Consider the following 15,273-nt stretch of genomic DNA (forward strand, 5'->3'; position numbering starts at 1 on the left):
GGAAAGCCACTACTCACATTGTTATTTTTGCCTTATTTATACACTGAACTCTTAAGCAGTATTAGTTTAATTTATACTCATTATAGTTTAGTTTATACTCATTAATTTTGCTGCCATGCTGATGAAGATGTTTTTAATATCCTCTAGACATCAAAACCCGGAGGTCCTAACAAGAAGCCAGGTGAAAATAACAAAACTCTCTGAATAAATATTGCATTAAATCCTTGCCTTTTTACCTGGTTTACCTGGAATACAAGCCTTCTTTCTATCTTTGATGCTTTGTCAACAGAGATTGCTCAGGCTGTCACCGCCAGTGTTTCTCCAAAGATGCACCAGCTATGTCTGTCTCCAGGGCAACTGATTGTGGTCTTGGCCAAGAACTCCACCGGGTGGTGGCTTGGGGAACTGCAGGTCAGTCTACCAATTGAATGTCCCTATTCTTCCTACTTAATTAAAAGTCGTGTAAGGTCAACTAATACAGGAGGATACTGTAGAATTAATACAAGGTAACATCCACAATGAAAACACAGGAAGCAACTGAAACATCCTCAATGCTTCATGTGTACAATAAGCTTTACAGTATATCTATAGTTGAACAAGTCTCACACATAAAATCATAGTTACAAGCTGTTTTCATTTACACACACTCACAATTTTTGTTGAAGATCAAACACCAAAACTGGACCATGAACACTCATACTGACTAAACCTTAAAACCTTTCCAGTATTGTTTGCTGATCTGTGCATTGTGTTTTCATGGTAACTCCTGAACATTCTTCTATAGAGATACATGTAGAACACTCCCAGCGAGATGTCACTGCAAAGTATTGAGTATTAATTATTATTCAAAGTATTAATTGTAATTTTCAATAAACCATTGCAGGATAAATGAAGAGAAATACAAATGTGTCAGCAAGGGAAATCTATGTCATATTGTGTCCTATATGAGAGTCACGGCCATTATTATCACTCATTTCTATAGCAAAGAACTGATTTATTAAAATGTGCCCAGTGATCTTAGTGCTGTAGCAATAGGTCCTGCTTGAACAGTCCATCCTTCATTCATTATGGTTTGTTTGTTTCCATTTAGGCTCGTGGAAAGAGGCGTCAAAGAGGCTGGTTTCATTCGTCTCATGTCAAACTCTTGGGTCCCTCCAGCAACAAGTCCTCCCCCTCACCACTGCCCGGTAATAGACCTGTTGCATTTATAATATGTAATCTATGACACCCAATCTTATAATTTGATATATGTAATTTCTATAAGTATTCTAATACACTTGAACCTGTTTTCTCAGTATGTCAGGTAATCGCCATGTATGACTACACTGCAGCTAACCCAGATGAACTGAGCTTCTCCAAAGGGCAGCTGATTAGTGTTCTGGACAAAACCAACCCAGACTGGTGGAAAGGAGAGGCCAATGGAGTCATCGGTCTCCTGCCCACTAACTACATCAAGATGACCACAGAATCTGATCCCAGCCAGCAATGTAAGTCAATCTATATTTTGTCTTCTCTTTTTTTCTCAATGTGATGACTAAAATAATGTAATATAGTATTTTGGTACTATAACATTTAAAATAAAATATAAAATAATGATACTGTATGTGATTGGCTCCTGACTCCAGGTTCACTAGATTCCATGTCAGAGCATGGACAAACTGATGGTAAGGTGTCAAACTGTTATCACTGGTGATTATTGGTAAGATTTTAATGGCTCAGTCTTGTATGTGTTCAACAAAGATTTATTTATTTTTCAAATCATTGACTGGGTGATTAAAATCTATATAATGGATCATTATAACACCAACTGTCTGTTTACACATATGGTGGCTAATAAATCATCTAACATTTATCATTGAATATTTGTTTTTGACCAATCATTATACTGTATATTTTTTGATGGTGATAGTCTTCAGTGGACCACATCTTATTTGCATGCTAATTAAAGTATCAAATTCACCATACTGTCATTTGTATAATCAAATGCTCTCTATAATTTGATATATATGTTAAAATTCCGACTTAGAAATCAAATATTGAAGTTGGCACTGATTAGACACATAGGCAAGAATTTTTCTGCATTAATTTGGTAGTGAATATGCTACTGATTTAATATTATGAGTACTGACAGGAAAGCGTGCTTGCATCCTCTTCCAGCTGAAAACACTTAGGTCACAGAAATACATTATTAATGAACTTTCATGTAAACCCTATTTAATCTATATTAATATATTGTGTCTTTTTCCGCCATCTCACTCACCTCCCCGTCCCTCTCCTTCATCTGTGCTCTGTTTCCTCTATAGGACTGTAGCTGGCTTTGCTTACCTCTCCTCCTTCTCTTCTTCCTCCTCCTCTTCCTCACCCCTCCTGTTGCGACTGAACGCCCTGGGCAGTGAAGAGGACAGTCCACTCTTCGCTTCTCTCACCTCACCTGTTTAGGACTTTGGTGTTTGTAGTCCTCCTCGCCTTTTCTCTGTCTTAGATTTCCTTTCTCTGATCCTTGTTCTTACTTACCCTTTGTTTCTTTAACTAACACATTTTACCAGTACATGGAAAGTTGTTAAACTATTTTGTCAATACAAATGGAGGGTGCGGTGTATTTTGTGTGTGGTATACAGTATTATTGGTTTAGGAAGGTTTATATGTATGTTATATGTAGAGCTCTCATATGTTGCCCTGATTGACGGACTCTACAATAAAAAAAATGGACAACCTCACAGGATAGAGTACTGTCCCCAGGAGCAGCCTTTGCCAAGAATATGGCAACTTTGGAAATGTTTATTACTGTGATTTTCTGGATTGCTAAGAACCTTTACAGAGCTAAAATATGCAGAAATATATTGGGACCATGGGTTGTTTTTGCAGCCATAGCCTGCCCATTTACCAATACTGAGATGTTGGTGTATTACATGTAAACTTAACTGTGTTGGCATGAAAGCATGAAATAGAATTGGTTGTATAGATTGTTAGTTTGGATACCTAGTGTAATCTGTAAAAAAACAAAGTGGAACAATTTAGTTTTTTAAATCAAACATTTAGCCCACTAGTTTTGTAAAGACTCATCCATTGCACTAACACAGTAAAATGGACCAAGCACTTAAGCTTAAAGCTACAACTATTGCTGCTCACCGATACATTGCTTGAATTTGATTGTGCTTTTTATAAATCCCTTTTTCCTTATGCACCCTTAAAAACAGATTGACACTCATTCTGTACTGAACTGTGATATCACCAGCAAAATCTGAATTCAGCTTTTAGTATAGGACACTGTTAACATTTACAAGCTGTAATTGCTAACATTTCAACCTCAATACTTGATCTGCTAACTCCCTGTGACAGTCGCTCTTTGGGTCTTCCACACCTTTTCTTACTAACCTTTAGTCATCTCACCTATGCAACCATTCGGAGTCAGCTCTCCACTAAAAGGTGCTTTATTTTCTGTGTCCTAGTGTCAGTGTTGCTATTATTGATTTCATGTTCTGCATTTACACTGCAACGTGCCTCACACTTTGTCTGTGCATCAAATGTAAATTCATGCATAGATAAATAAAGAAATTCTAAAATGTTGTGTTGTGTTTTTGACTGCAGTGTGCGTTTGCTTTGTTTGGTTTGTGTGTTTTTTGCATGTGTATTGTGGGGTGTAGGGTGTGCAGACCTGATGACCCTAGACACGATGAGCCCACAGGAGAGAAAGAGACAAGGCTACATCCACGAGCTCATCCAGACAGAGGAGACGTATGTGGAGGACCTGGAGCTGGTGTTAGATGTAAATACATTTATAACAGGGATGTTATTGGAAATTACTATTTTAGAAAAAGGTTGTCCATTACTATTTTTTGTGTGTTTAAGGTGTTTTATAAACCCATGTCAGAGTCAGGTCGTCTGACAGAGGCTGAGATGGCTGTGATCTTTGTGAACTGGAGGGAGCTGATCATGTGCAACACCAAGCTTCTCAAGTTAGTAATGCACATTTTCATATACTTCTTAAAGGCACTTGAAAAAGTAACTTTTAGAGGATCTACCACTTGCTTGTCATATAGAGATGGTCCATAATCCTATGGTTATTTGGCTTTTTCAGCAGTGTTCCACAGTATGGTGCCAGACCTTCCAGAAAAGTCACATTATGCACCTTTAACATGACATTCTGACCTTATATCTTTAGGGCGTTGCGTGTTCGTAAAAAGACAGGAGGGGAAAACATGCCGGTGCAGTTGATTGGGGATCTTTTGGCCTCAGAGCTTGCTCACATGCAGCCGTACATCCGCTTCTGCTCCTGCCAGCTCAATGCTGCTGCTCTGCTGCAGAGCAAGACCTACAACCAGGCTGACTTTAAAGACTTCCTTAAGGTACTGGGAGTACTGTAGAAAAAAATACAATGTACATGATTTATCAGCTTGATTTTCCTCTGAGCAGAAGATCGCCACTAACTACCGTTGTAAAGGAATGCCACTGTCCAGCTTCCTGCTCAAGCCCATGCAGAGGATCACACGGTACCCACTCCTCATAAAGAATGTAGGTAGAGCAAGGCCAAGAGCCCGTTAGAAATGCCATTACAAATCCCATGCCACTGAAAGCTCTGTGCTCTTAACTGTTTGAGGTCACTGTAGATTTTATTTCACTGATGCTCAGATTTTGGAGCACACCCCTGAGTCTCACGCAGACCGCGGCCCATTGAGAGAGGCCCTGGACCGAGCAGAGGAGCTGTGCTCACAGGTCAATGAAGGAGTGAGAGAGAAGGAGAACTCGGACCGACTGGAGTGGATACAGAGTCATGTGCAGTGTGAGGGGCCTATAGAGGTAACACACCGCCAGAGTGATTTTTTTAGGCTTCTTCGATTCTTTTACAACAGCCAATCACATGCCTGACTGAGTTCTGCACTTTCCATATCTATAATTTATACCCCCTATGCCTTTCCATGTCAGACTTCAAACTTTTCAAATCCGTACCTCCAACTCGGGACACTGCCACTGCTGATGAAATATTCAATTAGTTAGTTTTCTATTAAATTCATTATTGTGAAATTATAGAAATTCTCTCGCACACCTATATCAGTGTTCCAGGACCTTTGAAAGCCGCTGTTATGATCAAGCAAGGGCATTTTAATTTTTTATGTTTTAATGTACTCTACACATTGTCTGCTTGTGTCTTTATCTCAGCACTTGGTCTTCAACTCCTTGACAAACTGCCTAGGGCCCCGTAAGCTGCTCCACAGTGGACGCTTGTACAAAACCAAGAGCAGCCGTGAGCTTTGGGCCTTTCTCTTCAATGACTTCCTCCTGCTCACACACAGCGCCAAGCCATTCTCATCTACAGGTCAAGACAAACTGTTCAGCCCTAAGACCAGTATCCAGCTTAAGATGTACAAAACGGTAACAATGAGACTATATTTGACCTCTTTGTTGAATTAATGTGAAACTTCTGATCATCTTCTCACAATTTCAGCCTTTGTTTTTGAATGAGGTTTTGGTAAAAATGCCTCCAGACCCTTCCAGTGATGAGCCAATATTTCATGTATCTCATATAGATCGAGTCTATACACTTAAGACTGAGACTCTAAATGAGAGGTAAGTTATCATTAGACAAAAGACAATAAATGAATAGATAAATTATACAGTTTTGTGATTTACTGTAGGGCAGCATGGGTCCAAAAAATCAAAGCAGCTTCTGAGCATTTTATTGAGACAGAGAAGAAAAAAAGAGAGAAAGCTTATCAAGGTAAAGTTATAGCCTTGTAAATGTACATTATTTTACATCTTATTTCTAATATACAGTACATACATTTATGGTGTTTCTAGCACGTTCTCTTAAATCCAGTGGTATTGGACGGCTGCTGGTGACTGTCACTGAAGCTCAGGAACTCAAGGCCTGTAAGCCAAATGGTAAGAACCTTCCTTTTTAAGTGGATATTAGTAAAATTTCAAAATAAATTTGTAATATTAGTAAACACAATAATATATCATTTTAGGTAAGAGTAATCCCTACTGTGAGCTGACTATGGGGGCCCAGTGCTACACCTCTCGTCCAGTCAACGACACGGTGAACCCAAAATGGAACTTCAACTGCCAGTTCTTCATCAAAGACGTGTACCAGGACGTCCTGTGTATCACTGTGTTTGAAAAAGACCAGTTCTCCCCAGACGGTCAGTCAAACATTTTCTGTAGATTAAATTATATGTACAGGATTTGAATAATTTAAAATGGTTGCATTTAATTTTGTCTTGTAGATTTCCTGGGTCGTACTGAAGTCCCTGTGGCCACTATAAAGAAAGAGATGGAGAGCAAAGGAGCAGCTAACCGTCGTCTTCTGCTTCATGAGGTCCCCACTGGAGAAGTGTGGGTCAAACTGGACCTGCAGCTTTATGAGCCCACTAAATAAATGAATGGACATCTTGCACATACACACTTTTAATTAATTTTGTTTTATTAGACACTTTTCAAATCCCTGCCAAAATCAAAATATGCCAATATGACTGCCCAAGTTCAATTCACTTTTGGAACTGTTATGTCTTGTCAATGTGCCTTTACATTTTTTGAAGAGAAAAGAACTGTATTTTTCTAGATTAACATACAGTTAATTACAATTAATGGACCCAAGTAATAAAAAATAAACAACAGTACCATAATAAATCAAAACAAAATAGTATATAATTTAATGGATGTGATAAAAATGGCGGCTATAAATCAGAAGTTGCATTGTTACATTGTCAATCTGTGAAATGTTGCACACTACTGTATATTGTAAAAAAAAAAAAAACTAATGCCATTAAAAAGAACTGGCACCAATATGTTTTTTGTTTTTTTTTGTCCACACTGCTGCTAGTAAACTGTGAAAAATGGTGAGGTAGTTTACAGATATATAAATATTTACAATAGAAGTAGCTCTACATTTTAGTATCAGTTTCTTCTTCAGGTCTTCTTGTAGAAAACCAACAGTCACTCCGATGCTAATCTCTGTACTTTGTGTCAATGTGGCATGGGATCTTATCAAGCCTTAAACAAGACAAGACACACTGTTTATCTCAAGTCCCTTACAAAATGGATACCTGCTTAGAGGTCTCGTCATAGCTTTGTTCTCTGGTGTTTTTGTAGAGGTCGAAAGTGAATAAGTGGATGGAGTCCCGTATCGTGTGCTGGGTGTCACAGGGCTGCTAGAAACCAGGGAGGACTGATAATGATGAGGTAGCTTGTCGTCTTGTCTGCTGCTATTTTTAGTATCTAGTGGAAAGGACAAAGTCAATCAAGTGCATAGAATGACAGTTTAAATTTTGTTTGGTTTTCTTTTTCTAAATTACCTGTTTCAAGAGAAGTTGATGTCCAAGCTTCTCTGGGTCTATCCTTCATTTCTGCCAACTGAAAATGCTCCTTTGTTACATGTAAATGACAGTGACTACAGTAAAATGATACAGTACAGTTAAAGTACATTGATGTTGCTGCATTTTCAGCCTTGAATTACTCGCATTTTGGTCTGTCAAATCCTGTTACACTGTCAACTAATGTAACACGATATCAGTAGTTTAGGATTTTTTCTATGAGAGTTAAATGCCAAAATGTCATATACATTTTATCAGTCTTTAATATTAAGATTATAATTAATTGTATCTTTTTTATCTGAGTTGCTACATTCCTCTATAGTTGACAGATATGGCCAGAATCAATTAAAAAAAATTACCTTAGAATAATGGGACTTTTTCAAGTGGTGTAAAAATGGATCATACTCATCTGGGTTGTAGGTGTCCAGAAAGACATAACCCTGAAAAATAGTGTTTTTAAAAAAAAATGGTTAGAAAAGGAACCTATTTGTCCAAGTTAATAAGGGGTATAATGGACACATAGGTACCTTCCGGTTGCAGTGCTGTAGGTATTGACTGTATAGGCCCTGGCGTCTCTTTATATCCATGGCCCCACAGCTGGACACATGCTGGTTCAGATGTTTTTGAAGTGGCATCCAAATATGTTCTGTCCAGTCTTTATGAAGCAACTCTCTTCTCCTTTGTTCTGCTATATCGTGCTGGTTTAAAACATCCTCCAACTTCTGTCCAGATTTAAAAACCAATTCAATCAAAACATTTTCCATTCCAAAATTTTAAGCATTACAAATCTTACCTTTACAAAACCCATTTCTGTGTTCAACAGTAACTCCATAGTTTCTTTCATCTGATGATTTTCAGTGTCCATTTTGGCCTAAAACATTTACAATATGAATTTTTATAATACAATTTTTATGGATATGTAACTTACTAAAGTGCAGTACCTGGAGCCGTCTGAGGGAGGGGCAAGAGCGCCTTTCTAGCCTGTGAGGTTGCGTGGACTTTGTAGATTTATAGGCTTCATTTGATCCTTCTCTCTTCGATTTACTATTTAGATTTAGCCTCACCATTGGCTGAGAAGGGCTTTTCATATTTTTGACATCAACTTGTGAATCTATAGTATAATTCTGAAAGGACAAAAATATGGTTTGAGTAAGATTACGATTTTCTGCAATTTTCTTCTTGTAATTTTTGTCATATATTTGGTTTGTGTTAATAATCCAAACAGAATGTTATAGCTATATATGTTATATACACACACACACACACACACACACACACACACACACACACACACACACACACACACACACACACACACACACACACAAACATCCTCATAACAAAAAGATGCTTTCTTTAGTAAGTAACTACGGTTTAAAAGTATACGTTAGCTTTTTTCACCTCTACAATGTCTTCTTACCATAGTACAGAATACATTGTGACCTTAAACATCAAAATGCATAGATTGTTTAGCTAAGATTCATAAATCCTTGCTTGAATTAGACAGCCCAGACACAATTGTGCTGCTGAACTTAGGGACACAAAGGCCAACACTACAGGCCATGACAGATCACATTCTCACATGGAAACCTGAGACCATCCCCTCATTAGGCAAATAGAGCGTGTTTGACTGCACTGTGGGATTTTTTTTTTTTTTTTTTTTTTTTTTTTTTACAAGGTAACTTTGATTATGTAGTAAAATAACTGCTTATTAAGATCTTTTTTGCAATTTGTGTATGCACTTTTTTACATTTTGATCATTGTGCATTCAACCTGATCCGCTCCAGTAACTTATGAATGAGACTATCCATACAACCTGACACTGTAACTGCCTACTGTATCCATAAGCTGAGACGTGACAGCATGTCGACAATACGGAAAGATACAATTGAGATCTATTGTCCCACTTGTCAAACTGTCACAGCTATGTACTGTAAAGTCTAGAAGCCATGACTTTGAGTAGGGAACCTCAATTGTTTATCAAACATTCACAGATAAACAATCATAGTAATAGTTTTATAAGCAATGTACTGTGCAGCAAATTGAGAAACTTGAATTTATTATTATTAAGATCAAAAGTAGCCAACTACAACTTACCTCAGGAAGGAACAAGCCTCGATGGATAGGTGTGTGGAAGGTGATGAAACCTTTTGGACAAATTCTCTTGGGAGACATGTCTAATTTAAAAGTGAAGCCTCAGAACTGTGCAAAAAGCAGCTTGTTGTGGGAATTGGGGAGCGGTGTCAGAGCAAAAGGAGAGGCTGCCGCAGGTGTTCTGTCAGCAGGAGTTGTGTTGCCATGACGCCGTCTACGCATGCCAAATCAAGACTTACGCAGACGTAAAAACGTCGTTTTTAATAATATAATTGAAATTGTGTATTTGTATTTTGTGTTAGTATTATTTTAACTAACAGAAAAATGCAGTTTTATTTGACATGTCATGGTTTGCAAAACATATTAATGAAAATGGTCTGACTCTTACCTGTGGCACGTAAAGTGCAAAGTAGTTTTCCATTCATACAGGCCTATAGAGAAACAACTTACACGATGTTAATGCTGGACTGATCCAGTTAGCCTAGAACACTCGTTAAAAGAGGAGTTGCACTTTCAATTTGCTGGGTCACTTCACTTAGTTCACTAGCCCGACACCTGTCGGGAGAGACACTGGTCAATTATAGGCTATTAGCGGTGTTAAAGCAGGACATGGGCAGAGAGTATCAGCTCTTCGTTGCCTTCATTCTTTCCGCGGTTGAGCCCGACAACTGGGAGACTACATGGATTGGTGGACTTCACTTGCCGCCTGTATTGCCCTTCTCTGGATCGTGTGCTTCATAGACGGTAAGACAAGTGGACATTACAGTCGCTTTGTTGTAGAGCACATAGTTAAGATTAAAATACATAAAATCATATTTCGTGTAATATACTAATCATTTAGTCTAAAAAAAAAAAAAAAAAAAAAAAACACACTTTATGCATATGTTTCTGTACTTAAAATGTCCTTTTTACCATAGTGAAATTGTATAATCAAAGAGAACTTCACAATTGCCCTGCCTGCCTTAGGACATAAAACAGGTATAATTAAAGGTGTGTGTGTGTGTGTGTGTGTGTGTGTGTGTGTGTGTGTGTGTGTGTGTGTGTGTGTGTGTGTGTGTGTGTGTGTGTGTGTGTGTGTGTGTGTGTGTGTGTATATATATATATATATATATATATATATATATAACATTTAAATTTAACTTATTACCTAACATTTAACCTATTTTAATCAAAACATATTTTACAAAACCATTTTTGATCAATTATGGTAAATCCATGGACATGCGTAATTACGCACAGATTTGTAATACAAGACGCCGTCATGTTAGAAGTAGTAGCTCTAATCTGTCTGTTTGTAATGACTGGTGACATTTGGCACGGCTTTAAACCGGTCCGCAGCTGACAGTGTGTTACCCTCTTATCTCCAGGAAACGCGGTGCTTGAGCTGCGTTTGCTCTTCCACGCGCTGACAAAAGCTGCTTGTCACCTGTACCTGGCCTTGCTCCCACTGCGCAGAGCGGCCACACACTTCTACGACTGTGCACGATACCTGATCCACCATGCCCAGCACAACCAGTCCCACCATCCCGAGTATCTGCAGCACGGCAAGCCGCTGGCCAAGACAGGCACGCTGCACTTTTTGGAGGGCATGTGTGTGGTTTGTGAGACTGTGCCTAACCTGATGGGCGCAGCGCTCAGTCTGGGCTCCGCCTTCTGCCACATGATGCAGGGGGGCTTTTACGTCCTCGCGGCCACACTGCGCACCATTCAGCTTAATCTGTTCTCCCAAATGAATGGTGAAAAGGAAAGATGGGACAAAGACCGCGTAAGAGCCAAAGAAAGTGAGAAAAAGCTCAACTCCAAAGTACTTGAATACATCTCGGTGTTTTGTCAAGATCCTGTCAGTGCTCTGCGAATCAAAGTTGACGTGCCGCCTCTTTACAGATGATTGTCACTTTGTTTGATACAAGCTCTTTAAGGGCACTAAGCGGCCTTTTGTTACTGACAGTGAGTCAGAAATTTTGCAGGTGCTGAAAAAAGGCAACAGCTGATCATATACATGTGCACTTTGTTACAAAACATTTATTAAAATATTAAATTCATGTCTCAACCTACTTTTTTATCATACATTTAGGTCACATTACTTTATTAATTAGTTATTTCAGAGACAAATTAAAGGTTAGCAGAATATATTTAAAGAAATGTTGAAACACACTGTTGCATTTTTATAATGGGAAAAGTGAGGCTATTGATCTCAGTCAATTATAAGAGCACTTTCTGAGTTTTTGAATTAGTCAAGGTGTGCATTAATGGCAGCAGGTGATGGAGTGAATGTATCAAAAGTATAGGGCTTCACATTTCACAAATTTGTATATGGTTATACAAAAACAGTGTGAATAGAAAGATTAAGCCAGAGTTTTGGCACCGGGGATATTTCTGCAGCAGTTTGTCCAGTGAGAGTCTGTACTGAAAGGGACAGAGGATGAATAAACAGGGTTATGGGGTAAGTAGGGCTGTGAGTTGATGCTGTACATGGACCTGCTCTAGAGAAGACTAGAGCTTTGCATAAAGAGTCCTCTGGAGCAACTGGGGAGGGATTTTTCCATCTGCAGAGAGAGAAGAGGAAAGTAGCATGTAGGTATCTTATCAAAGCATATGTAAATAAAGTGTATGTAAATAATGTTTTAAAAAAGCTCCAACAATGACTTACAAAGAATGTCACTAATTCTTTTCACAGCTGCTTTGTCCACTTGATATTCATTGTCTTTTGACCTACAATCAAAACCAGATTAATCTTATCATGCAAAACATTTATGTAAATGTACTGGGGGGCAGTGGCACAACTACTCACCCTCTAAATTTGGTCAAAACCCCCAAGGTGCATAGTGCAGACAGGATATTTTTCTGTGTGTCTGATGACAGAGATTCATAAGTTTGAAGTTCACCTGTTCAACACAAATAAACAAATGTTCACTATAATACTTCAGCTCAATACATTAAGAGATTATGTTGACAATAATAATTCAGTTCAGTGTACATTAGGATATTGTTTTCAATTGTACCTGATAGGATGAGCTTCATAGCAAAGCTTCGAACAGCAGGATGCAACTCTTTTTCTGAAATGTTGTTGGTTTCATATTCAGTGAAGAAATCAAGCATCACCTGGGCATGAGAAATACATGTATGTAGTAGATCAAATACAGTATAATATTTAACATATTTATTTATTACCTGATATGACCGAATAAAAGGTTGTAGAAGAGCACACAGGAAAGACAGCACCTCATGTCCAGCCTCTGTCACTGTCACTTTCTCTGGTTTGACATGAACGGCTCCACAGTCCTTCATTAGCAAACATGCCTCTTCAAAGTCCTAAACAGAAAACAATATAATTTCTACTATATAACAAAAGCAAAACACATGTAGTGATTTGTTAATTATTAATACATCATAAGCTCTATGTAGAATACTGCCTCATAGACACCTGAACCAGGATTGAAATATCCCATTATAATACAGACTTAATATAGTCAGGCTTAAGTGTATAATTTGTTCTTGCCTGAAGGTGAACTATGTAACTCTGGTGAGGGTTATGGAGATATCATTGATTTCTCCAAAATGTATTTTGTATGTATATGTTCAATTAAGGATGTTAAAAACACATTTATGTTTACAACATACAAGTGAGCAGGCTTGACTCTCCTCAGAAATTACCTACAACTTTGCTTGCTAGCACTATCTGCTAGTCTCCATCAAAGACAGATAATTTTAATACCATAGTGTAATATTTCAGCTGAGAAATATCATTTCCATGGAGACAAGCAGGAAATGATACACCGGATGATCCACCAGAAACTTTACATAGTTCACTATTAATCGGGTCGCCCGGGCCTTTCTGTGTGGAGTTTGCATATTTCTCTCCATGTATGGATGGGTTTCCTACAGGCACTCTGGTTTTCCCCATCAACCCAAAACATGCTTCATAGGCCTCCAGGAAGAATATCTGATAGGTATGGCCAAATACAATCAATCAATGAACCTGCCCAGGGACTACAACTGGAAATGAGCACTGGTGCTACAACCTGGTACAAAGTATCTCTGCTGTTAAGGTTAACGTATATTATGCACTGTCCCCATCTCATTAAATAAATAAACTAAACTAACTCTATTTGCAAGTTAAAACTGAATTACTTTTCCAAACAAGCCTATTATCCATACTTTTTAAAATGATGAAATTACCTGAGTTGATTTTCCAGGCACAAATATGAATTCATTAGCTAATATGTCCTTCAAGAAACAGAAAAATGTAAAGAGCTCATCTGTTAGGGAAAAAAAGACAATGAAGCATCATCATGTGTGGAAGATATCTCTACTGCAATATTTTTTAAGCCTACAGACTCACCTCTTTGTGTGCTCTCTGTGACTTGGATGGCAGTTGTGAGCATGGCAGGACGAAGGAAAATGTGCAGAGACTGATTTCTGTAAGAAGCCAACATGAGCATTGCCGCTGCTGTTCTGTTTACTTCCTCCTCTGCACTGAGTGGATGTTTTCTCACAGGCACCTCCTCCCGAACCAGACAGACCCTGTCCTCCGTATGAGCAACTATGGAGTGATGAAGGGCTACCATTGACAACAGCACGTCTTGGTCTGATACTTGTTCTGTAAAAAAATGAAATAAAATAATTCCTTTCTCTCTCAGAGACCTAGAAAAAGTTTTTGAGTATCTGGAAAGTATCCATCAATTATAATATTGTGTATAATAATAACTTAAATCCAGGTCAAAGGTTCTCCAGTAACTACTGATTCACTAGTGACAGTCTGTCAAATCCTCTCAGTTGAGTTGGTGGAACTGCATTAATCCACTGAACATCTCTTAAGTGAATCAGATACTCTTGTCAAAACATTCGCCTAATCTGTCTGGTCTTTCTCAGTCTCTGCCCAAGAAGCCTTGGCGTTCTTGGAACTACTAATAAACTCCACCTACTAATAAACTACTAATAAACTCAACCTTTGGTAAGTTAAGTACAATAAAATACCTGCATGTGCCCATTTTGAGAATTAAAATGTATTTCTGTATTAAAATGTAGGCTTCTTTTGATGGCTCTCTTTGCCCACAACACTGCAACATACAAATGCCCTCTGCTGGTCAGTAATGGGATGTAAAATTGGTCAACTTCAAACAAAAGAGCTTTGCAAAGACAACATTAAAATTCATGTTCTTCAACTTAAAAACATGATTTTGTATGAAAAAATACAATATTCATACCTGGCCAGTGGAGACGAGCCCCAAATCGTAGTGCCAACTTTTTAAGCCAAAGAGTTCTGTCTCTGAGCTCGCACCAGACCATGCCTCCTTCTGTCAGTGTGGATGTAGGACACTGAACTAACACACAGGCCATTAAGGACCAGGGGCTTATGTATGACCCCTCCTCCTGAATTCTGATTATGAGGTGGGCCAGCCAATTCACACATGCCTGGACATCCGGACCGGGCACCTGTGGCAAGTCTCTATTGACAAAACAAAAATCCAATAGTTAATAAGTAAAAAAGTTTATAAATGTTTAAAATTCCTTGTTACAACTTACCTTGGTGTGAGGCTGTATTGGCCTCGGTTTATCTTGCCCTGGCACAGTTCTCTGACCGACAATGGGCGACCAAAGTTCACATGCATGCAGCCATAATCTTCTTGTAGCACTTTGGTGGCCTTGAATAGACCCTGTGGAGTAATAAGGATTATAATTATGCTAAATTAGATATTAGTAAGACACTAAAAGTTAATCGTTATTTTACGTTTTGTTCACCGTAAACCCCAATACTGATCATGTGCGAATGAACCAAAACACAACTCCAAGAATGTTTTGATGAGGAAACGGCATTATAAATAAGGAAATAGCTTAAATGGGCCCCTTTAATAAAAGAAGTGAGTTC

General features: G+C 38.4%; 3 protein-coding genes across 6 annotated transcripts in view; 1 reads left to right on the plus strand and 2 right to left on the minus strand.

The window, feature by feature from the left end:
- itsn2a (intersectin 2a) overlaps positions 1 to 6,376 on the plus strand; it is a 34,883-nt gene extending 28,507 nt beyond the window's left edge. Inside the window, exons 24-39 of one of the 2 annotated variants that reach the window (XM_055149445.1) lie at positions 148 to 181; positions 290 to 411; positions 1,091 to 1,187; positions 1,296 to 1,487; positions 1,626 to 1,664; positions 3,645 to 3,766; positions 3,850 to 3,956; positions 4,163 to 4,346; positions 4,414 to 4,512; positions 4,630 to 4,797; positions 5,158 to 5,370; positions 5,444 to 5,565; positions 5,634 to 5,716; positions 5,797 to 5,880; positions 5,967 to 6,140; positions 6,225 to 6,376. In XM_055149445.1, the coding sequence (XP_055005420.1) occupies positions 148 to 181; positions 290 to 411; positions 1,091 to 1,187; positions 1,296 to 1,487; positions 1,626 to 1,664; positions 3,645 to 3,766; positions 3,850 to 3,956; positions 4,163 to 4,346; positions 4,414 to 4,512; positions 4,630 to 4,797; positions 5,158 to 5,370; positions 5,444 to 5,565; positions 5,634 to 5,716; positions 5,797 to 5,880; positions 5,967 to 6,140; positions 6,225 to 6,376 (1,992 nt within the window). The remainder of the gene's footprint in view (positions 1 to 147; positions 182 to 289; positions 412 to 1,090; positions 1,188 to 1,295; positions 1,488 to 1,625; positions 1,665 to 3,644; positions 3,767 to 3,849; positions 3,957 to 4,162; positions 4,347 to 4,413; positions 4,513 to 4,629; positions 4,798 to 5,157; positions 5,371 to 5,443; positions 5,566 to 5,633; positions 5,717 to 5,796; positions 5,881 to 5,966; positions 6,141 to 6,224) is intronic. The other variant, XM_055149446.1, reaches the window with a different exon arrangement.
- A 377-nt stretch (positions 6,377 to 6,753) lies between these two features.
- fam228a (family with sequence similarity 228 member A) lies at positions 6,754 to 10,356 on the minus strand. Of its 3 annotated transcripts, XM_055149450.1 has the most exons (8): positions 9,408 to 10,356; positions 8,252 to 8,434; positions 8,104 to 8,181; positions 7,838 to 8,032; positions 7,670 to 7,750; positions 7,293 to 7,350; positions 7,044 to 7,215; positions 6,754 to 6,990 (listed from the first exon to the last, which is right to left on the minus strand). In XM_055149450.1, the coding sequence occupies exons 1-8, from the start codon at positions 9,483 to 9,485 to the stop codon at positions 6,945 to 6,947; spliced, it is 891 nt and encodes a 296-aa protein (XP_055005425.1). In that variant the 5' UTR covers positions 9,486 to 10,356; the 3' UTR covers positions 6,754 to 6,944. The 3 variants fall into 3 exon arrangements, with proteins under 3 accessions (XP_055005425.1, XP_055005424.1, XP_055005423.1); XM_055149449.1 differs by having other exon boundaries at positions 6,754 to 7,215; positions 7,838 to 8,029; XM_055149448.1 differs by having other exon boundaries at positions 6,754 to 7,215.
- A 572-nt stretch (positions 10,357 to 10,928) lies between these two features.
- LOC110153837 (dihydroxyacetone phosphate acyltransferase-like) lies at positions 10,929 to 15,064 on the minus strand. The gene is made up of 9 exons (XM_055149447.1): positions 14,931 to 15,064; positions 14,612 to 14,853; positions 13,747 to 14,004; positions 13,584 to 13,663; positions 12,576 to 12,716; positions 12,407 to 12,506; positions 12,196 to 12,289; positions 12,055 to 12,116; positions 10,929 to 11,950 (listed from the first exon to the last, which is right to left on the minus strand). The coding sequence occupies exons 1-9, from the start codon at positions 15,014 to 15,016 to the stop codon at positions 11,898 to 11,900; spliced, it is 1,116 nt and encodes a 371-aa protein (XP_055005422.1). The 5' UTR covers positions 15,017 to 15,064; the 3' UTR covers positions 10,929 to 11,897.
- Between the last annotated feature and the right edge of the window lie 209 nt (positions 15,065 to 15,273).

This window comes from Boleophthalmus pectinirostris, unplaced genomic scaffold, assembly GCF_026225935.1.
Source record: "Boleophthalmus pectinirostris isolate CB_2022bp ecotype Guang Dong unplaced genomic scaffold, ASM2622593v1 HiC_scaffold_13, whole genome shotgun sequence".
Taxonomy (NCBI): Eukaryota; Metazoa; Chordata; class Actinopteri; order Gobiiformes; family Gobiidae; genus Boleophthalmus; species Boleophthalmus pectinirostris.

Coding starts and splice junctions, on each gene's coding strand:
- fam228a (XM_055149448.1), bottom strand. CDS start 9,485: ATGTCTCCCAAGAGAATTTGTCCAAAAGGTTTCATCACCTTCCACACA. Junction 8,182..8,251: donor CCTCCCTCAGACGGCTCCAG/GTACTGCACTTT, acceptor TAAATGTTTTAG/GCCAAAATGGACACTGAAAA. Junction 7,351..7,669: donor AAAAGTCCCATTATTCTAAG/GTAATTTTTTTT, acceptor GAGCATTTTCAG/TTGGCAGAAATGAAGGATAG.
- LOC110153837 (XM_055149447.1), bottom strand. CDS start 15,016: ATGCATGTGAACTTTGGTCGCCCATTGTCGGTCAGAGAACTGTGCCAG. Junction 14,854..14,930: donor CAATACAGCCTCACACCAAG/GTAAGTTGTAAC, acceptor TTTTGTCAATAG/AGACTTGCCACAGGTGCCCG. Junction 12,717..13,583: donor TGCCTGGAAAATCAACTCAG/GTAATTTCATCA, acceptor TTTTCTGTTTAG/GACTTTGAAGAGGCATGTTT.